The 22989-nt window shown below is 44.7% G+C and overlaps 2 protein-coding genes across 3 annotated transcripts in view; one reads left to right on the top strand and one right to left on the bottom strand.

Annotated features, from left to right (window-relative positions):
- The window catches only part of LOC131096656 (phosphatidylinositol 3,4,5-trisphosphate 3-phosphatase TPTE2-like), a 35301-nt gene extending 29361 nt beyond the window's left edge, over nucleotides 1–5940 (bottom strand). For both annotated transcript variants that reach the window (XM_058045143.1, XM_058045142.1), the window contains exons 1-5: nucleotides 5904–5940; nucleotides 5376–5455; nucleotides 3268–3345; nucleotides 1166–1213; nucleotides 298–456 (exon numbers count right to left, since the gene is read on the bottom strand). In XM_058045143.1, coding sequence (XP_057901126.1) covers nucleotides 298–456; nucleotides 1166–1213; nucleotides 3268–3345; nucleotides 5376–5425 — 335 coding nt within the window. In that variant the 5' untranslated portion in view covers nucleotides 5426–5455; nucleotides 5904–5940. The remainder of the gene's footprint in view (nucleotides 1–297; nucleotides 457–1165; nucleotides 1214–3267; nucleotides 3346–5375; nucleotides 5456–5903) is intronic.
- Nucleotides 5941–16318: 10378 nt separating this feature from the next.
- On the top strand, nucleotides 16319–22630 carry LOC131080423 (fibrinogen-like protein 1). Its single transcript, XM_058018666.1, has 7 exons — nucleotides 16319–16390; nucleotides 17109–17319; nucleotides 18354–18513; nucleotides 19655–19752; nucleotides 19829–19917; nucleotides 21319–21509; nucleotides 22441–22630. Exons 1-7 carry the CDS (start codon nucleotides 16319–16321, stop codon nucleotides 22628–22630), a joined length of 1011 nt encoding a protein of 336 aa, XP_057874649.1.
- The last annotated feature ends 359 nt before the right edge of the window (nucleotides 22631–22989 follow it).

The following is a 22989-nucleotide window of genomic DNA, read 5'->3' as shown; positions in this document are numbered from 1 at the left end:
CCAGCAGTTTTTCTTAACACTAAGCACTGAAGTCTCACTAAGGAAGCAATCTCAGCCCTGATTTACACACAAGTTATGGCAAAGCTGTGTAGTTCCCAGGTGCTCACTTACACTGAAAATACTTAAAGGTTGTTCTATAGAAGGGTAGCCACCAACATACACAGCCAAGACGTGGCTATTATCTATGGCCAGACAATCAGCTTACAGGACACCACGTTCATAGTTCAAGCTTGAAGTTTTGCTTCCTTCCTAGCTTGAGGATTTGCCACATGGACTTAACTTTCGCCTATGTCTTACCCTTCAACAAACACCCTCAGGAGAACATCGATGAGAAAGAAGAGTGCTATTGCCAGGGAAACACCTTCAGGAATCTCTGTACCCTTCTTCCCCTCACTAATAGCCAGATCCAGGATCACAACTATAATGTCCACAATGATAAGTACAACTCCAAATACTCTGCAAAGAGAAAAATACAAGGAAGTTTGAGAGGTAGGAATGAACACTTATCAACTGAACAGCACAAACCCTGATTTCTAAGCTGTTCCAGCAAGAATGTAATCTCTTACATAGATTGAAGCCTGCTTAATTAGAAGCTGAAGGTTTCCAACTGCATTTTTAAGCAATATGCACAGAGGCCATCATCTCTGTGGAACCATACATTTATCTCAGACACAGCTGTAGTTATTAGTTTATGCTTTCACAGCTACCTAGAAGCAGTGCAAACCTGAATGATTTAAGGCATACGAGTATCATTTCTGCTTTCACCTTACTCAGCTTCCCTCCCTCTCATGACTTAATACAGTCCCTTAAAAATACCTGTCTTTAATGGCTTGCCTTGTCCCAGCACCTAGACTACACACAACTGACCAACTGTTTGTTCAAAGGATGCCACCAAGAATAAGCCATTAAAGAGGTTTTATCCAAGACAATGACATTTACAGTTCTGACTTTCAGCTCTTCTTGGAGAATGTACTCATATCTGTTTAAATCTTATTTTTAAATTCCAGTACTTTTCTCAAGTTACCTTTCCTGGGGGTGACAAAGGATTCAGTACTTTCAGACAAAGCAAGCTGGAGTTACTGATGTTTATGGGTTTTTAAGTTCTTACTCCAGAAATGAGGACTATTTTTACCTTTCCCACATCATTACAAGCTCAAGCTTTTACCTGAATCCGAATGACATCACAAACGGGGCAATTTTTCTTCTAGTTGCACTGCAAGAGAAGAGAACTGACATCAAGACAAGTGACATTGTGCTACAGACATCAGCCAAAAGTGCACTGTTACATTATTTTGTTCACATTCCTTTAGTTTTAGTATTCTGCACAGTAGTAACTTCTCTAAAATGCCACTACTCAGTTGCATTCATGAAGTGTATAGGTTAAGAGACTACTTGAAAACAGTGCTTTGATCACTTGTTAGAAAAAGTATTGATCAGCTTCCAAACCCTAGAAATACAGCAGTATGTACTTATTTCTAACATTATTCTGTGTCACAATTCCAGTGACACTTGAACTCTGGCTTAGTAAGCTCTAAGAAGTGGGTTTATATTGGTCAAAAGGAAGATTGGAATACAAACATCTCTTAATATATTTTGTTCCATATATTAGCTTATTGTATCAGACCATTTTTTCCCCAGGCCTGAAAAGAGCTGCACTTGTTAACGGCTCCCATGCCTTTGGAAAAGAGGAACAGAAATCCCACTTCTACTTTAAAAAAGAAACATCAGTTTGGCTTTCAGATTGAAAATCCAAATAATCTTCTAAGAAAAAGTGTTTCTGAAGCCAAGTTCTTCCAGTTGTGAGAATTATCTTCAGTCCTGGCAAGGTCACAGCTCTTGTTCCCAATTACAGTAGATTTTGTTGCCTCTTTGGTATGCTTTAAGCCCTTTGGTTTACAACAAAGCTTTTATGTAACTCTTTCTGGCTTGAAGCCTCTTTAGATTACACCAAGAACTAAGGTAGAAGTTCTTGGTGTAGAACCTGCAAAACTCAAGTGCTGAGAGTAAAAGAACAGACTGCCAGTCTGTTAAGCAATCCCAAGGTAACTACTGTAAGCATCAAGTCTTTTCTTAGACACTTAGAAGAAAACACCTTTTTACAAGCATATCACTAGCAGCAGGACTTCCATTAGTTCTAACATACTGACAAAAAGTACTGATAGATTTGGTGCACTTCAATAACTCAGTTTAAGACAAGGCTAGGTACCTTTGAAGTGCTGAGGTAGCATCTTGCTGAGGTTACTGAATTAACCCACATTTTTCATTATTAGGTTCTTACTCTAAACTAAGGTACAAGGTCTAACCAGCAAACATTTGCATTCTTAAGCTGGAGGTAGACACATGGGTTATAGTACTCACTATTCCTATAGAAGTCAAGTATGTAATGACATGTCTTGTCCTGAAAGCAGCTTAACATATAGAAGGGTTTTCCTGCTATTTATGAATGCCAGGAAAATGAATGAAAGAATATCTAAGGAAGCACTGCAATAATGACACTAATGGTTTGCTGGTCTATGTCTGTCCAGTCAAACCTACAATTGTAGTGGGGACACCAAGACTTCAACTTCCACAGTCTGTGGACAAGTACCTCTAACTAGGTACACTTGAGACCAAAATATACACACACACCACTCCAATATGGCCTGCCAACATCTTAGGTGAAGGAAACATGGCACATTTGATTACATAATTAGCTTAGAGCTTCAGTAAAATACATTTGTAAATTCTGAAATCTAGAAAAACATGTTCTCACATAGAATAACTGAAATAACAGGCTTAGGCTTACTGTTCTTGAGCTGCAGGACTTGCCACTGACTCGACTAAGTTTGCTGTAAGAGTAATGTGAGGTAAACATTGTCAGGAAATAACTGTTTCAAGAACAGAGTTAACTACTAGCAGGTTCAGACAACTTAGTCTTGATGTGTGCCACAATGCTTATTCTTATGCTCAGGTTCTCATTGTCTCACCAGCACCTGTTCTTCTGTGCTCCCACAAACTCATTCCTTTGGGAAAATTTAATCAATGTGGTGTGGACTACCCATTCTCCATAATATGATGGACTTGTGTTCTTGGGTTGGACTTCTATCTCTAGAGGGATAAAGAGGCTTCCACAATTTATTTGTCTTCACTATGTACTAGAAGAAATGTCAATATTAAGCATTTTCTGGGCTTATCTCTACTTCAACAAGCCACCTGCCTTCTTACTTTGGCTCATCAGGATTCCACTTCTGGGGGTAAGCAAAGAAATTGAGTCTATTATTAGCTTACTTGGAACAGCTGTCTGGTTCATTACTCTCATCACGACCGTTATCAATCTTTACTGTGGCCTCTTCAGTTGTTGCAGAGCTGGCAAAGAAATAATACAAGTCACACACTGATAGAGGTGTCAACTCTGTACATTGCTAAGATTTGTTGTTCCAAAAAAATTAATTACCTGTCAAGTGAACAGCAGCCTGAGCCAGAGCACAGGCCCAGCACAGACTTCCCCCATATTGGCAAAGCTGAACCTCTTGATTAGTGCTGATCTATTTCCTATTAGCAGCCCTTTTCTCAAAAGTTTTCCCTTTTCCCCCTCAAAAGAGACAGATGAGTTCAGCAGTAGGATAAAGGGCTTTGAAGCAGGGCATCCATGAGTCTGCTAAGGACTCAACAGTTCAGGCTCTAGAAATGCCAGAAAGATGCATATGCAAAATGGACTCAGAGAGTCCAAGTGACATTAATACTGTTACAGTAACCTTCTTGTACAGAGAATTAATGTTTTCACCAGGAAAAGCCATACCATAGAGATGTTTTTGCACAGAGCAGGATACCAGACCGGAAACTGGAAGACCAGAGCAGCAGCTGAGCTAGTGCTAGAACAGCAGTTTTTTGGGTAGTGGCTGCTTGCCATAACTTCCTTAAAAGTGTCTCTTCAGATCAAGTTTCTGGTTTTTTTTGAAGGCCACATGACAATTTCAGAGAAAAAGTGTAGCATCAAAATCCAGGAGTCTTTATTTCAGTCTTCTCCACAGAAATACTGTGATGCATAATAGCACAGCCACAGTGTTTGCTGAGGCCCTGACTCTGGTTTCACAGCTTCATGGGCAGGACAGCTACACACACACATTCAAAATTGATGTTTCCATTCTGTTCTGAGGCAGCCTAGCATGTTTGAAGCATTAGTGTAATAATTTTGAGGATTCAAATATTCTTCATCCTCCGCAACAGTCCCATGCACCAGCACTGCTGCTGCAGTCTGGGCTCACCACCTTTTAAGCAAGAAGTTTAATGATGCTTCTCCTAGCATCATTCCTAGCTCCTAGTTTCAGGAGCCAGTACTGATGCTCCACCATCTGCACTCAGTACCAGGCTCAACAGAAGAATTATTCTGATGTAGTATTTTTAACATTCAAGCCTCATTTCCTAGCTCCAGTGTTTCCAGTGAAACCTGCCTCATTTTGTTCCTAGAGCTGAAGCAAAGCTTTAGTGATGGATAGGCTTTCAGGTTTGCTTCCCAGCTATTCTTACAGAATATTCACTTGGGTGTTTACACTTACTGAACAGCAGAAATGCTTCACTTATTAAAGCCTGCTACTGCTGCAGCAATTTTGCTGCAGGTCACTCGCTTATACTTGCAGACACATGATGTGCACCAAATGCTACCTTCTTATCCTCTACTGTGATTAAAATATGCCACAAAAAGAATGAGAAACAAAAGTGTTTTCAGTTAGGAAGACAATCCTTAACACAAAGATAAAACAGAAGCCCAAGTACACTGTTTCCATAGTGCTCCCACACAAAAATTCAGTTCTAGATAATGCTTTCCTCAGAGGGAGTTTGTTTTGCTGATCATTCTACATCTGCTTGTTGCCCAAGACAGAACAAGTGTTCAGCCACAAGTTATTACAATTAGGCTTTGACTATGAGGGTGGAAGAGACTAAAAGGAGGACATATTAGAAGAAATTGTTTCCTTCACACATACACTCCATACAGAGCACAAGCACAACCTCAGATTTGAGGCTTTTAAAGCAAGAACAGAAAGAGCCTTGCTCTACAAGAGACCTTGACACTCTTGTAAGTCTCTTGACAGTCTGGATGCTAAAAGAGAACATACATTAATACCATGGATTTATTTTATCAGGGATGGACACCTTGTACTCATTAATCACTTAGTAACTACTTACAAGAAGTGAATCAAAACAGTGTGTTTCTCCCAAAGATACCTTTCCTCTCAGACAACAGCACTGGTGGCAGAGGGAAGATAAAAATACTATGCTATATAACATTCAGACACTCCATCATTATTCCCTTTGTTGTATTTTAAGCACTAAGGACCTAAAGACACAGCACATATTCAATCCCAAACCCCCTTGTTGGCACAGTTACTTTCACTCACCCAGTTGATTCTCTTGGCTGGATCCCTTGTTCATACCTCACAGCTGTCATTTTGCTTGCTGTTGTTGTTGTTCTGCTGACCTGAAGAGAAGCGCACCGAGTTGAAGTGAGACAGTACACGAAACTGTGAATAGCATCCTTCTATAGTAGCCTCACAGTCCGAACAGCCAGGCTACTGCTTCATTTTCCACTATTTCCCCCTATGGTTGACAAAGCTCAATCTTTCAGCTGTAACACTGGTGAGAGTCAAGGCATTCAGCCCTCTGATGAAGGGCTTTTGACTACACCAAACATAGCACAGCGATAACAGCATCTGTACCTCACGATGAGGCATTTCGCCCTGCTTCAAGCTCTGAAGCGCGGAGGAGCCCCAGCCGGCACCTCGGGGGAGCTGCAGGCGCGGGCTGAGCCGCAGGAGCCGCTCCGGGCGCCGCCTCCCGCCGCACCCCACTGCCCGCACGGGAGGCCCGCACTCGCTCCCGCTGCACCCCGCTGGCTCAGAGCCCCCCGAGCCCTCCCCCTACCTCACCTCGGCGCGGCCGCCGGGCTCCAAGCCGAGCCTGGACACCGCCCCCGGCGCCCGGCGGACTCAGCGGAAAGTTGGGTTAAACTTCCTGAGGGCTGTATCCCGGCCGGCCGGCCCTCCCTCCCGCCCGCCTCCGCGCCGCGCCGCGCCGCCAGCCCGTCTCACCCACCGAGCTGTAGCGCGGAGTTCGAACGCGCTTCACGGCCCCCGGGGTGCGGACAAGGGGCTCGGCGGCATTGTCCAGCTGCCCCTGGGCCGGGCCGGCCCGGTCCGGGCTGGGCTCAGCGGACCCGCCCGCTGCCATGATAACGGCCCCGGCGGCCCGCGCCGCGCCGCACCGCCCGCACTGCCCGCACAGGCCGCGGGCGGGCAGCGGGGCTCCCCGTGCCCCCGGAGGGGCGTTCGTGCGCCATGCCGGGCTGGGTCGGGGTGCCCGTCTGCTGCAGGGTGGGAAGGGCGATGGGCTGAGACCCAACAGCGTGAGGTGCAACACGGCCAATTCCAGGTCCTGCGCTTGGGTCACAACCAGCCCAGGCAGCGCTGCAGGCCGGGGGCAGAGGGGCTGGAAAGCTGCCGGGCAGAAAAGGACCTGGGAGTGCTGGATGGTAGCGGCTGGACGTGAGCCAGAGTGTGCCCAGGTGGCCAAGAAGGCCAATGGTGTCCTGGCCTGTACCAGCAATAGCGTGGCCAGCAGGACCAGGGCAGTGAGTTCAGCACTAGTGAGGCCACACCTCACCAGTGTTGTGTGTCCAATTCTGAGCCCCTAAATTCAGGGAAGACACTGAGGTGCTGGAGTGTGTCCAGAGAAGGCAGCAGAGGTGGTGATGGATCTGGAGCACGAGTGCTACAAGGTGCACCTGAGGTTATTTAGCCTGAAGAAGAGGAGCTCAGGGGAGATATCACTCTCAGACTGGCTTAAAGGAGAGTGGAGCCAGGTGGGGTTCAGCCCCTTCTCCCAAGTAAATAGGGACAGGAGAAGAAGATACACTCTGAAGCTGGGAGGTTTAGGTTGGACATTAGGAAGAAACTCTTCACAGAAGGAGACATTGGAAGAGAGTGCCCAGGGAGTGGGTGGATTCACCATCTCTGGAGGCGTTCAAGACTGGACATGGCACCTTAGTGCCATTGTCTAAGTGACATGGGCGTGTTCAGACATAGGTTTGGCTCGATTATTGCTGAAGCCTTTTCCAAGACTTTCCAAGTATTTTCTAATTGATTCTGTAGCTCTGTGTGGGAGTCACACTGCCCCCAGCCCACCAGACCCCAGCCAGCCCCACCATCCGCTTTTGCAAGCCCCAGCCTTGCAGTTTTTGTAAACTTTTTTGCTGCTGAGGTTTGATGCCTCTCAGTGCCTTTCCCATGGCATGACAGCTTGGAGGGGCTGCACTCGAGGTCGGGCAGGGCTGCAGGCCAGCCAGTCCCCACAGCCTGGGGCAGCTCTTGCCATCATCCAGGGCAGAGCATCCTAATGAGCACTTGGATTTTCACACAGCATCGAACACTTAGGTTTTCGCAGGATCGGAGCCTCCCGAATGCGATGTGATACCCTGTGCTCTGCAGAGGCTTCACGCCTCCTCGTTACCAACCAGCAAGCGAAGAGCAGTCCCTGGGCATCCCGCGGTGCAGCAGTGCTGCTGAGGTTGGGGCTGCTTTGCGCTGGGGAGGCTTTCTGCAGGACGCCGACACCAGAGGGAGCCCAAAGCGAGCTTTTAGCGCTGCTCCCTGGGCTGCTGGGGCTTGGCAGGGAGATGCGGTGACTGATGGCCGGAGCCTGCCCGGATGCTCCCTGCCCAAGAGAAATAAAACCCTTAAGGTGAATGCTGAGAATAGGGAACATTTCTGAGCACTAGACTGAAGAGAAAGTTTTCCCTTCAAATATGCATATGTATAAATATATAAATGTCTAGTACAGACAGTGGTAGAAAGTAACAGAAACAGAATCACAGAATATCTGGAGTTGGAAGGATCCACAAGGATCATCAAAGTCCAACTGCTGTCCCACTCCTGACACTTCAAGTATCCTGAGAGTGTTGCCCACACATTTCTTGAGTTCTGTCAGGCTTAGTACCACTTCCCTGGGAGCCTGTCCAGTGCCCAATCACTCTCTTGGTGGAAAATAATTTTCCAATATCCAACCTAGAGCTTCTCAGACACCTTCAGATCATTCCCTCAGATCCGGTCACTGGACATGACAGAGAAGAGATCAGTGCCCACCCATCCCCTTCCCCTCATGAGGAACATGTAGACAGCATTGTGGTCTCCCCTCAGTCTCCTCCAGGCTGAGCGCACCAAGTGACTTCACCCCCTCCCCATGTGGCTTCCCCTCAAGGTCCTTCACCATCCTCATTGCCTTTCTTTGGACACTCTCTAACAACTTAATGTCTTGTTTATACTGTGGCACCCAAAACTGCCCCCAGCACTCGAGGTGAGGCAGCCCCAGCTCAGAGCAGAGCAGGACAATCCCCTCCCTTGCCCAGCTGGTGATGCTGTGCCTGATGCACCCAGGACAGGGCTGGCCCTCCTGGCTGCCAGGGCACTGCTGGCTCAGATTCAGCTTGCCATCGACCTCTCCCCTGCATAGACTGAAAATTTGTCTTTATTAAACTTCATGAGGTTGGTGCGAAGTATTGGTATACTCAGATAATTATGTATTTGAGAAGCAGCTAAACAAGGATGGAAACTAAGTTTGATGATGAGAAGAAACATTCAATTAATTTTTTCTAAGTTATAAAAAAAATGACATGCAGTGTAGGGAAATAAAACAAAGGGAACTTGTAATTGAGAGAACAAAGAGCATTTAGTTAGAGAAGACTGTTCAGTCAAGGCAGGAAAGATGTAACAAAGTTTGTAAAAGTGTAACAAGTAGCAGGTGCGCAGTAGTTTGTAGAAAGGACTGTTCTATAAGCATTTATCTTTGAGAGAAAAGTCTGATGTTGCTATTAGGGAATTGAGCATGAATATTACTGGTTAGCAAGCTTATTAATAATTATACTTTTGGCTATCCAGGTTCATGGTATTCTAACTCAGTGGTGAAAATATTATAGAAGTTATGTGCACTTTTAATAAACATCTTTGGTTATACCACGATGGGGGACCATGTTTCTCTCATGCATTTCCAGTACAGGTTACTGAGGACAGTCCTTACCTGTGGAGCGGGTGGGGATGCTGTGAGTTACTCTCAGCAGGAATTTACACCTGTGGAGCCCCTTCACGGTGGAGGTGGTGAGGGCAGGCCCACATCAGAGAGCAGTGTAAAGTCCAGTTTCCCCTGTCCTGGGCTCTGGAGGCATCAAGGTGTGAAGGCAGTTTAGGTATTGAAGTGGACTTCTCACCAGACAACCTGCAAAAAGCAGCCAAAGGAGGGGCTGGAGGTGGGAGGCTTCCAGTTTGGTACCTGGGCTGAATTCCAGGGCTGGCCAGCTAAAGGTGTACTTCAAAAGGAAGAACAGCTCTTCCCAGTTTTCATCACATGGATAGATGCTGCATTGCCAGTGATACTGAGTTTCATGAGCTTCATGAGTTTCCTGGTGGTCGGTCTATTTTCTTAAGACCCTTACTTCTGGACTCAGATGACTAACATAAAAACACTACCTTTTTACTAATAAAATTAAATTTCCATCTCTCAGCTGGTAGAGAAAAGCATAGGAACAAGATCCAAGGTTCATAAAGACAAAATAAAAAGGAAGCATCGAAAGTGTTATGTTTTTTACATTCAAGACTTGTAAATATTTTTCATTCTATTTTGCTGGTTAAGTCATGATACTGATATTCAATAACCCTTGAGGATCCAGTTCTGATCCTCTGACAATTGTCCATCAGTGTAAAATAGCTGAATTGTCAAAAATGAAAAAAGATTTAAATATTTAGTAAATAATCCAGTTACATACTGGCTAAAGAGCAGGATTAAGTACGCATTTCTCAGAGGGGTGATGACATACTTTGCATTCCAAAAATAACAGAGAAGGTGGTAAACAGAATCTCTTAACTTGACAGATTTTTAAATTGGTAGGTATTGCTCTTCTGTATCTGATTCTTTTAAGACAGGCAAGAAAAATATTACATTTTTATTAAGTCTTGAGATAGTAGAAATATGAAAATAAGTGGGTAAAAAATGAATTCTCTGCCAGTATTAAAAACAGGTAGACCAGATGACCTGATGGTGATAGCTTTTCATCTTGGCTCTGCTCCCTGAGAAGTGGGAGCAGAATAGAAAGAGGGTTTAGACTAATAAAATATTAAATAAGCTTAATAGTAGAAGCAAAAATAATTATATTAATAATAATTGTAAACCAACATGCCGATTAGGGAAAATAATTGTGCTCACTGTATTTCTAAAACAAGATTGCAAGTTTTACTGCTAAAATAAAAATATTTTTTTGCTTCTGTAAGCAACTGACTGGCTAGAAAATAACTTTGATTAAAAAGGTTCAATCAACCCATTTCACATAGATGTAAGTGCAGCACACTAGTCTTAAAATAACTAAAAGATAAACCATCCTTAAGCAATTATTTTCCTGAGAGATTCTGCAGGGATTGGGTGTTGTCTTGCACTGTTTAATGTTGTGTTGTTTTGTTTTAAACCATGGCCTGGATAAGATCCTGAGTGATAAAGTTTGCAGCTGACACAGAGGTTGTAACTGTGGTCAGATAGAATAAGAACGACTGCCTGCCACTGAGTAAAGTGTAACTTACATCCACTGTCGATCTCAGAACACAAGACCTCCGGACAGTGTTTGGTACCCTTGGTAGCTGAAGGACCATGCAACACATGTTTAAAACATTCTAGGTCTGCTTACAGTCCCTCTAACTCCCTGCCACCTGCACGGCCTGTGTGTGCACATATCAAAAAGCTGGCAGGCATTTCTGGACTCACTTCTCAGGTGTTGTGAGTCACAGTCATGCTGACTGCACCAGGTAACACCATGCAGGTCACACTTGGAGCATCACTGACAGAAGAAGTCAGGTAACCCTGAAAAGTCCTGGAGCAACAGCAGGGATTAGCCAGTGACAGATGATTGTGGCGTGTAGCTCTGTGACAAAAGGAATGATATCCTTGAATCCACAAACAGGAAAGATTTTGGAAATATTGTCTGAGCTCTTTGTATGGCTCTTAATGTGAGTGACTTAACCACAGTCAGACAGGGCTGGATCTGGAAAAAGGACAAGGTGCCCCGGAAGGGGTGTACACAGACTCACACCATAAACATTTATGACTACAAAGGTATTTGTTCAGCAGTTGCCTAACCTTTGAGACTGTTAAATTGATGTGGCGCTTCTGTGTTGTGCTGCAGAGATCCCTCCAGAACCTGCAGTTCTGCTCCTGTCCTGACCACATATCTCTGCTGCTTGTCCCTGCCTAGGTGGATCAGGCTCCCAAATCTAGGCAGAGTGCTGCAGTTCCTGGAGCCCCCTCAACATGCCCAGTGAGACCACCTCCACCACATCCTGTCATACACCACCCACAGCTCTTCTCACCTCTGTCTACTTGTTCTACATTAAACTGCCCTGAATGCAATCTCTCCAGGAGCAGAACTCGTTCCTGCTTTTCCTCTCCATGCCAGCCAAGTGCCCTGCTCACAAATGTGCTGTGCTTGTGCCATGTTCCTCAGCCCTGCTTAGGAAAATCTCCAAAGCAGCTCCTCACTCCATGACCCTGCTGGGTTTCCTGCACACATACCCTCAGTCAAAGCAGATAATGGGGGTTTGGATTCCCAGCCAGAAGCAAGCACACAGCCTCTGCGAGTGGACCTAGCCTTTAGTAGGGAAAAAGGCTTTTGGCACAGAGGGCTCTTCCCCTCCTCAGAGTAAGGCTTCATGAAATTAAAAGGCGGCAGAATGAGACTTGGAAGATTCAAACTCAGGGCAAAAAGAAAAAAAAAGCACAATGTGAGTAATTAAAAAGTGGGAGAACATGCTAAGCTTTGTGGCTGGTTCTTCTGCACTAAATATTTTGCAGCAAAATCAAAGGGACATTCCAGTTCAAATGGGAGTGAATTAGGTCAGGGAAGTTCTCTGACCTGAGTTAGGTAGAAGATCATGGAATCCACATACCCCCCCCTAGTCTTGTGATTAATTCCCTTTGGTACAGCTATTCCTGACATGGGATTGCTGGGACCTGTGCTTGCCCTCAGGAACTTACAAAATAATTACATTTGTTGTGTCAACCCATTAGATACTCATAGGCTGCATGCAGACTCATTAGTTAAACTGAATTATGTATTTGCTCTTTGAACGTTATCAAAATATTCAGATCTAGCATGTTTCATGGCTTGCCACCACTGCTGCTGCTTTGTACACAGATTTCTGTGGTTACTCCTGGCTTACCAACCACAGACTTTTCATGCGCAAATGCCGGTTTCGGTTATTTCACAGGTTGAAACTATGGTGGCTGATGTCATCCTGGTCTTTTCATTTCAGCTTACTTTTGATGAAACCCTTTATTGTTAGATTAAAATACAATAAATATTTGTTTCAGATCTCATATATTAACTTTGTTTTAAAAAAGCTGGCAGCCTAGATTCCTGCAGAGATGTACGCTAGCTCAAACATCAAGGGTGTGCAGGCCCCTGGTAAGTACCTCCACACCTGCAGTGCCTGCAAAGAAGCCTGGTCTGCAGTCTCTCCCAGAGAGCAGGGTGTTCATGGAGGGTGGCATGGGATAGGAAAGTATAAAAATAATGCAAATGCATAGTGCACCTGGATTCATTGCAAGTAATCTGTTTGTCTTTGAGCTGGATCCAGACTACCCTGTATTTTCCTAGAGCAGAGTCAGACTCTTGCTGTGAAATCCTGAGGTCTCTCTACCTCCTTTGGAGCCTGGAGCAGTCTGCCTCATTTCTTGCCTTTCCCCTTTTAAGAACAAGCAACCAACAAGAAACCGGTCTTGGGAGAGTTTTGAGATGCCACTACTGCAATGATGTTCCTTTAGGCTCTGAAGGTGTTAATATCCATCAGGTGTCATGTTCCTGTGTTCATTCCAAGCCATTTCCCCCCCATAACTCTAGGAATATCCCCAGAGCCGTGCTCTTCAGTCACATTTATCCACCAGTTTGCGTGTGCTGGTATTGCATTTAATGTGTAAATAATGGTTTTTTCAGCACCTTCATACTTTTGCTGGAAGGAAGGTGGAGGACAGCAAGGTAGGAAGATTTTTAGTTATGAAACTGTTATTTTTTTGCTGACAGGATCACTGAGAATCTTAAGAAAAGGGAATCTGATATCCTTCCAAGAAACTAAACAGGAATTTGCATTCCAGAATATTTGTGAAGCATGTGTATTCCAGGGAAAAAACCACAACCCAGTATTTATTGTCACATTGCCTAGGGATTTCAACATCTGTGAGGAAACATTGGTGATCACACAGTGTCCACATTCTGTATGATGACTTGGTTATTTTAGCTCCGAGCCAGTGGAGCAGTACCTGAAGACACTCTCCTGCTAGACCCCCCCTCACGTGAACTCAGCCTCATGGCAACCCCTCTCTTGTGCTTCAGATATTCCTAAAGCTTTCTCTAGCCTGGGAAAATAGGTTAATCATGAAACAGGTATGCAAGAACCATGTTCCAGCTGAGTGGGATTTTCACGTGCAGATGTTGCTGAGGCAAACATTGGTGGAGACCTAGAGGCAGCGTGAGTGCTCCAGATGTCTTGGCTCTGAGATATTTTGGCAGCCACTGAGCGAGGGTTGGAGATTGAGTCCGGTTCCTGCAAAGCTGCAGTGACAGAGCACACATGTGAGCTTCACTGGCACTGCAGTTTCACTCTCCCTTCTGCCCTGGGACCAGCAGAACTCAATCCTGTGAGGCCTGATGCTCCTTAATCTTATGGCCCTGCAGACAGCTGCAGGCACTGACTGTGCACCCACACCAGAACTCCAACATTGACATCACAGCCTCAGCCCTGTCTCTGATCCCACCTAGGATCAGGAGATGCTCACAGGCCAATGAGATTTTTGGCAAACTTTTAGACAAGAGCATAAATGGTTGCACAGCAGGTTGAGCGCTGTCTGGATGGTTCCCCCTGAGAAAGAGTTGCTGCTGCTGGTGAAAGCCCCAGGGGATGATGTGGAGCCTCCCTGTGCTCCAGTGCATGGTACCTGCACACCCTGCTGCCAACTGCAGCTCCTGGCCAAAGGGGCAGAAAAAAGGGCCAAATACCCACTAGGGAGAAGAGGAAACATTTCACTCAATTTCATAGCTGTCAAAACCAGTCTTAAACTGGGGCTAGAAAACAAGTGAGAAGAAAAGCACTGCTTACATAATCCTTTGGCAGTGGAATGAACCAGGGTTCTTGTGGGAGAAGAGGAATGCAGTTTTAAAGGAATAAACAGCATTCATGTAGCTGGTAATAGCTGCATAGTCCTGCTTTCCTGAAGAGCAGCACAGACATTTGCCATGGGTTTATGTGCCCTGTCTTTTGTGCCCATGGTCTCTCCTCTGAAGAAAACTCTGTAAAATGGAGCATTCCTGCTGTTTTCTTTAAAATAATCTGTAATTCCTTGGCCATAATACAAAGGGAGGCACCCATCTGTTTGGTTTTGTGTTTTTTTTCTCTTTTCCACAAATGTCCTTGTTTGTGTTAACTAGCAAATCTAATCATCCAGCTCACAGGAGAGTTACACAACCCTCCCAAGATTTCAGTCTAACAGCAAGTCTTGCTTAATACTCCCACATTTGCTTCTTGCTTCAGATTTGCAGCTTCTTTGGCATTACAGCTGTGCTCTTATAAAACAGATTAAACAGCAAAAGGAATGCTGAATGGAAAAGCTGTGTTATTTCCACCTTGCAGGACTTACTGAAATGATCCTGGCTGGGTTAAAACACGAGCTGAAACTCCCACAGGGCGCATTAGTCTGAGTGATTCACATAAACACTCAAAGAAGTCAGTCTTGGTTGAGCTTCCTAGTCAAGGTAGGTAATAGTACACCAGCAGCAGAGCCCCTCTCCCCTCTCCTTTAGAGAACATGGTTGATAGAAGCCTTCTGCTGTTTACTCTCACTGGGAAGCAGCAAGATGAGTACTGGGTAACAAGAGAACTGGGTAACAAACTTGGGGCTTGGGTAACTCTTTCACATTAGGAGCTGAGATGCCTTTTCTGTGAAACTGCCTAGTGCTGTGAAACATTCTTCCTCTGTGCCCTTGATGTAGGTCATCTGGAGAGGAAAATCTCATCAACCCCTTGAAATGCAGCCAGGTTTATGACCACTTTCTTTTGCAGTTGACTTTTAGGGGAGATAATCTTTCCGGGAGAAGATCTGAAGAAAGGCAAGTTACAGGTACGTGCATTTAATGTGTCTTGGTAAAGGTGTAGATGGAGTTGCTTTCTTTCTCTCTGCTCTGCACTGTCTGGTTTCCAGGAGCTGTCACTCATCCCACCCTTCCTGGTAACTTTTTGCTGTCACCAGTGGGCACTGCATGGGGCATCTACCTGCATGTCATCTTTTCTGGGCAACTTCTGTGGAGCTCTTCTTCCCTCAGCTTGCTTTGAGCCCTGCCTGCCCATCTTGGCAGAGGGCTCCTCTGTTGCAGCAGCTTTGGTGGTTTGGAAGCAGCTCTAGGATCAGCTGCTGCAGGGATGCTGATAGAGCCACAGCTGAAACAAAGCACATCACTCAGAGCACAGAGCTGGGGAGCCAAGTTTCTGCAGCACTTCCAGATGTGAAGCAGGGGAGTTGGGTTTAGCCTAGTTTTCAGATTTTCTTTTCTTTCTGATTTTGTTGGTTTTTTTTTAAAGCACGATGCAAGCACACTGAGAACAATTTGTACCGTTCACTCACATTCAGCTGCATGTTCCCAGTGGCAGTCACTTAGCATATTTTCTAGCTAAGACTCTCTCATCAAAACCACATCTGTGTGTTGAAGCAGATTGGCAGTAGACATCTTGTCCCCTGAAATCCAAGGAAAAACTATTTCATGTCCACTTTGTCACATGTGTGACTTGGCCTCCAAGGTAATCCCATCCTCACAGACCACTCCGAGGATGAGGAGGGGAATGTCTACAGTCACTTAACCAGGAGGCAAATTCCTCTTAATTCCACTTTGAGAAGTTTGAACTGAATAAACTCTGTGGGATTTTGAAAAGTCCTCAAGAAAACATGATTGCTGAGCAACTTCCTGTGTGGATACCTGGGAGGAGATACGGAGGTTGCTGGAAAGTCACACAGAGTATTTATTTCTGTGGGGAATCAGAGCAGACCTGAGCCTTTATCCCTGTCAACATACTGCACTTGTGCTTTAGCTTCTCCTTAATATGCATCTTACCCTGATTTTGTCCTGCCTGTAGTTTCAAGCAACCTACTTAATAAATCCTGCAGCATCTCCTGGGGAATTAAACCTAAGTGTGAGGGGGGATTAAGTTGTGAGAGGAAGTAAAAAAGGTTCCATTACAGCCTGTCAACGCCTCTTTTCAGGTGATAAGAAATGTGTGTGATGATGCATTGGTTGCTGCTGCTCCTTCTGGTCAGCTTTGGCTCACCTGCACCCAGGTTTTCGGTGTGTATATTTTAGCTGTTTCTGTACTCTTGATGGTTCACCATTCCCAGTCATGCAGAGATGGACACTCCCCCACAGGAGGGATGGAGAACTGCAGGAGCAGAGCAAAAAGGAATCTGTCTGCAGCTAAAGGAATGTCGTGCTGATAATTAAGGATTTTCATAGCATTAAGGGCTGTACAGCTGTCTGGGAGACTGAACTGACATTACTAAGAATTCAAAACAACAACAAAAACAACAACAAAAAAGTATTTTAAAAAATGTATTTTTGTAGCCAAAATATCAGCTCTTTTTCAGTTTTACACAAAGCTAATTCTGGAACCTTGCTGGTTTCACCCATCTGCAGTGCAAGAGCCAAGTTTTCCCTCTCTTATCATCCTGAGCACTTTCATAGTTTGCAAACCTTCCCCTTGAGATCATTAAGTGGGGTCAAGACAAATTATTTTCATCCAAAGTAAATTTTTTGTGCATCTGATCGTATTCTGGCATGTTCTAATCCGTGCCAAGGTTGTTTCAGGACCCCCTTTTCTGCTGGACTCAATTCAACAGCTCATGCTGTGCAAGATTTGGACATCTTAGGAAGAGATCACCATGAAATCATGGTGATCCACATAGGCAGTGTGACATGCTAGGGTGAAGAGGAGACAGATACTCCTTTCTCTGTGTCTCTCCTTACCACTGGCTGAATTGTGGGGGGTTTTGTTTTGTTTTCTCCATAGGACAAAGATATCTGCCTCCTAGACAACAATAAATTAAGACAAAGGTTAAAACACCTTCAAGATCTGCTTTACTTATATGAATTGCAGCTGAAGGACATACTGGAGAACACTTACCACAGGACGAAAAGTGAACTGTTCTCAGGCAACAGGAGTGAGCAGCATGAGACGCTTTTGCCCACAACCAGTGGAAATTTGATAGTGTATGACCAAGGTACAGTTTGCAGTAGTGTGCCACAATGTTTATTTCTCCCTGCAGTGTCCCATGTGTCATATTTTATGTCTGCTAAAAGTTTAAAAATTTTTAAGTGGATTGTGATTTAAAATACAGATACATGGGAAGGAGAAGAGCTGACTGGTTGCCCTGACACTAAAAGATATCCCCTGGGGCTAGAGTCACCTACCCTAGCTGTGGGCAGCTATTACCCAGGTACAAAATGGTCAGCTTCAGCTGGGCTTCTTACCTGCAGAGAGGAACAATCACTTCTTGTGTTTGCCATCAGATTTACTTTCGGCATCTGCTCTAGGAATAGATGGGTCCTGTTCTTGAAGAGCCCATATTTCCCGTGTGGCTTAGGGGAGCCCAGAGTGCCTGGCTCAGCTGCAGCTGTTTGGATGAGCCAAGCTCATCCCTGTTCCTCAGCTCCCGCATTACTTCTGTGGCATAGAACAGGAACAGGCACTTTGTTCCTTGGTGTTACTTTGAGAACATGGTCATAAATGACATTGTTTCCTGTGGCCAAGACTTCAGCCTTCGGGCATTACATTGGAAGTGTGAAGCACTGAGATCCTCAAAGGCTCTCTCCTGATACAGCCCTGGTAGAGTTGGACACAGGTGTTTAGCCTATTATTTTAGAAATATTGTTCCCTGATCTCATCAGAAGTACAGCTGAGGGTACCTTACCTTCCACATGGAAATTAGCTTCCCTGCAAATGATCTTGCTGACAGATAAAGTTTCAGTCTCAGGCTTTCATGATATAGCCCCAGGCTAAGTTGCAGCTGTCCTGCATCTCACCAAAGATTTGGGCATTACTCTCAAGCCTTAAAGCTCTTTGTCAGGCTGGCAGTTTGCAAACTGGTGTAGCTACTACATTGCTGCACCATTTCCTTTGACTTCACAGGGCTTGCAGAGCTCTGCACAGGCTGGCCAAGTGTCCTTGTCCCATAGAGTGACATCTCCTCTTGGTGGCACACAGCCCTTGGCTTTGCCCCCAGCCCATTTAACAGACAGGTACTGTTGTGCCCAGATTGCTCTGCAGTGTATGGTCGGAGGAGCACCACGAGTGGCTACTACCGCATCAGGCCCAGGGCGGACCGAGAGCCCTTCCTGGCATTCTGTGACATGTCCGATGGCGGGGGCTGGACCGTCATCCAGCGGCGCAGCAACGGCAGGGAGAACTTCAACAGGTGCGTGCATTGTTCTTGCAGCAACAGGGCTTGCAGTCTGGCCACCAGCTCCTACCCCTGTCCTGCTGCCAGGCAAACCCCCACCCTTGAGAAGCAGGATGTGCAAGACTCTATATTAGTGAGGATAGTTTAGGATTAGGACAATCTGGTGGTACCTGTTGGCGGCAGGGGGCCATTTTCAAAATGGATCTGCAACTTGGTGAGAACTTCCATGGGTTCTCTGCATTTGAATGCATATTTTATCATTATTAAAGACTGTCAAAGGCTCCAAATTGGCAGGTGTCTGCTACCAGTGCACAGACTGAGACCTGTTGAACAGATCTGTTCTGATATGAGGAATTTTGTTCAGCATGTTGTAACATTTATTATCGTATTCAGATAACTTTTAAAAATGCCAAACCAGATTGTCCTTTTCCTATGCAAAATCCCAGAGAGGTGACTTTCATACTGAAATTTAGAGCAGGAGAGATGCTCTGGTAGCACAGTTCAGAAGAAATGTCCTCATGAAGGTTAATTAACTATCACAGCACACACAATTTCAGGGCATATCTAATGCCTTCTTAAGTCTATGCAGTGCATTGCAAAGCTACCTCAAGTGACTCTAAGGCAGCTTACCCGGAGAGTGGCAGCTATCTAGCCAAGGTAGTTCAGGTGAAATAAAAACATCCTGAAGAGGAGCATTGACTAGTATGAAGGTCAGGCAAAATGAATATCCATAATAACAACATGAGAGAAGGAATAAACACAGGGTTACTAAAACTCAAAATGATGACACACACTGAAGTATATGAGAATATCAAAGGTGGAGCAGGTGAATTATGACTTGCTGGAGAACAGTATCAGGTGTTTTGCTGAAGAACAATGTGACAGCTGATGCTTTCCCTTTCCTTTTAACTGGAAACATCAGTCTGCAAGCACTGCATCTAGCAGTTTGAAGGTTTGATCCCCATGTATGTGTGTGCACAGGTTTAGCAAGGGAAAACGTAAGCTGCGAGTTGTATTTACCGCTAGATGAGTCAGATACTTTTAGAAAACAGTATCTAGATACAAGTGAAGTTTTAATTGTTACCATTCTCAAGTGTCACAAACTGTCTAATCCCCTCTCATGATGAAATTTATATCTAGACATTTTTCTGCACAGGAAATGGGATGATTACAAACTGGGATTTGGGAAATTCCAGGGCAAGAATGATGAATACTGGCTGGGAAATGACCACATCTATGACCTGCTTGCTAGAGGTCTGAGTATTTTTTCTCCATAGATTTCTCTCTAATTTGCATTAAATATTCATCTAACATGACACTTTATGTTTAGGAGAGAACTCATTAAAGATTGACCTGATGGACTGGCATGGGGAAAGACGTTATGCAATCTATGAAAATTTCCAGCTTGCAAATGAGCAGGTAAGAAATGGGAGAGCAGTGATTTGCTTGCCTTGGTCTGTGAGGGTGGGGCAGTGCATACACAGCATCACACCAGTATCAGGGTTGTATCTACAGCTCTGCAAAACTGACCTGCTCTGGTTTCCTGGGCTTCCTAGTTTGTGTGACTGACAAAGAGCCCTGGGATCAGGGACATAAACCTGGGACTTCTTCCTTACAACTGAGAGCCCAGGTCAGTGGGTGACAGGAGCACATGTTTGTGCCCTCTTGCTAACTGTGCTGCTGAACAGAGGGCAGTTCCCTGGCCACAGGGCACAGGGATTCCCATATATATTTGCCTCTGGCCTCATGATTAAGAGTCTTCTGTGAGTGAGAAGACCCTTAGGGTTTGAACTTCTGCAACTAAATGGAACCCTGTTCTCCTGCTTTCTAAGAGACTGTTTCAGACTGTCACACAAAAGGCAAGTGCCAGATCAAATCCTCTCAACTTTATTTTAAAATAAACGAGAGAATTCTAATCAAAGCTTTGAGGAGCAGTTCTAAGTTCCTATCTTCAAGAGAGGTACTTGTAGCACTATACCCACTGCTACAGACACAGAAAGCCCAGAGTCAGACACATCCTGTATTTTCATGCTGTGCTTTTCTAGCTGTAGACAGTGTCCAGCTCCATACAGGTGCTGTTCTTTGCAGACTTGCCTTCCTGAACACCACATGTAACTAGCTCAAATAACCAAGGACACTGCGTGGACCAGTCCTAGTTCCAAATCCATCACCGCTCCAGAAATGTGCACATTACACTCAGTTTGCAATTAGCGGTTTCTTATGAAAAGTTTGAACAGCTGCATTTCAATACCTTACTGCCATTTTTCATAAAGAAATGAGGCCAATAATGACAGGAGAAAGCCCACAACACAAATGTGACCATCCACTTAATATCTAATATCTCTTCAACCTGTTAGTTGTGTACAATGGAACTATTATTCTAAATATTCCTACCAGGACCAGATAATAGAAATCAGATGGCTTCTCATCCTTGGAAGAGCAAAATGCCTAAGCATTTATTCTAGCTGAAGACCTGCTCTGTTTAGGAAGGCAATTACTTGACACTTGGCAGTTTTTGCTAAGTTGTTCTTGATCAGCTAGAAAGAGCTTTCCATCTTGCTGTAAAGTGTGTTAAATGGTTGTTGAATGACAATAAACCCGGAGCCTTTTGCAGCAGCAGCAGTAATTACCAATCCCTTCTGGAAGTTTAAATCCTGCATTGATCTACACTAGGATCATAAAAGCATGGAGACAAAAGTCACCCTTGACTTCAACAGTGCTTTGACAGTGAATGAAATGTCCAGAGCTAATTTGGCCTCAAAACTGTGAGGAAAGGCAGAAAGAATGGATGTCAAATAAATGTTTCACATATTCTTGCAGGAAAATTATAGGTTATGGTTTGGCACCTATTCTGGTAATGCTGGCGACGCTCTGTCTGGTGGGAGCAATTTTGAAGATCAGTGGTCAGCTTCTCACAGAGGGATGCAGTTCACCACATTTGATAAGGATCACGATCAGTTCCTGGCAGGCAACTGTGCATCAGAGAACAAGGGTGGCTGGTGGTTTAACAGGTATGGAAAACAGCTGATTCCTCTTGGATGGGTAGGTTGTGAGTGGCTGCACAGCTGAGAGGACTTGCCTGCCTTACAGCAGCTGGAGGCTGCAGTGTGCACTTGCCACCTCTCACAGCCAAACCTACAGATCCTCAAAGGAAAAAAATTTACTGCTTTTATTAGAGCAAAGCAGGTAAGTTGAATTCACTTTAAGAAAATGGGTCAGAACAAATACATGGGGGACAATGACCTGGAAGGAAAAGAGCTCAGTTAAAATTCCTGAAAGTCCTTTGTGTTATACTCCAGTGAAGAAAACAACTGTAGCCATGGTAAGGTGAAGTGTGTACAAAGAACATTTCCCTAGAGTGGACCCTCTGTCTAAGAGCAGAGCTACCTCACAACAGTTATAAGGGTGTATTTGCTGTTTGGGCATATGCCACACATCAGTGGATAGGGACTCATGTTTAACAGCCCTGGAATCTGGGATATAACACTCTCAGATTTTCTCTGCTTTAGTACAGGATGAGCCTCTTAGACCAGATTCTCATCACATACCACTTGAAATTGGTGGAGCTAAAAAAATGTACATCAATAGCAGGATTTACCTCAATGAAAAGACATCTGCATTTTTAGGTGTCAATATGGAGCTGCCTACACTTGAGCTAGAGTTTACCAAAAGGCACTACACCCCTTTGTTCAGGCCATGCAGTTCTAATGCCCATAGTTAATACACCTGAAGGAGTCAACAGGCAGAATTATCTGACCAGTGTAGGTGTCTGCTTTAGGATGACCCACATATTCCTGTGTTCCACTAAAAGCATTAACCATTTAGTCCATCCTGTCCTGGCATATCTAGATATCTGTTGTGTGAGAACAGTACTTTGCAATGATGCAGTATCTTCTCATGCTAAACTGAATTCCCTTCTTGTCTTTCCTGCATTGTTCCAAGGTGCCATGCTGTGAACCTCAATGGGCGATACTACAAAAGAGGGAGGTACAGTGGACCCCATGATGACGGCTTGGTTTGGTCGACATGGCACGGGATGTGGTACTCACTGAAATACTCAGCCATGAAAATCAGGCCTCCATTCTTTATCGACAGAGAGAGCGGAGATGGTGACAACAGCCAGGCCAGCTGAAACTGCTGCTTTGGAAAGAGAAAAGCACAGGCTGAAAAGAGTGGTGTAAGTTGATAGCCAGTGCTCTGCTGCTGCCAATCGCCAAACCTGCACTTGATAGCTGGACTTGCACCTGCTTCTGCTACCTAAAGCTAACAGCACGAGTTCTTTGAGCACAGCCAGACTACATTTTAATAAAAAACATATGGATCACAGTCATGGAATAACCAAAGATTTCTTTTTCAGCAGTTTTCAAGATTTTGTTGGAGAATGTTTCTTTAAAGTTCTCTGGACTTAGAAGGATCAAGCATGTCCTTTAATCAATCTATACTTTTCAAAGTCTTTCTCATCTTGATTTTAACCATCAGTGTTTCCGTTAT

The sequence above is a fragment of the Melospiza georgiana genome, chromosome 2, assembly GCF_028018845.1.
Source record: "Melospiza georgiana isolate bMelGeo1 chromosome 2, bMelGeo1.pri, whole genome shotgun sequence".
Taxonomy (NCBI): domain Eukaryota; kingdom Metazoa; phylum Chordata; class Aves; order Passeriformes; family Passerellidae; genus Melospiza; species Melospiza georgiana.
The sequence above is the reverse complement of the archived record's forward strand: the minus strand, read 5'-3'. Positions and strand labels throughout refer to the sequence as shown.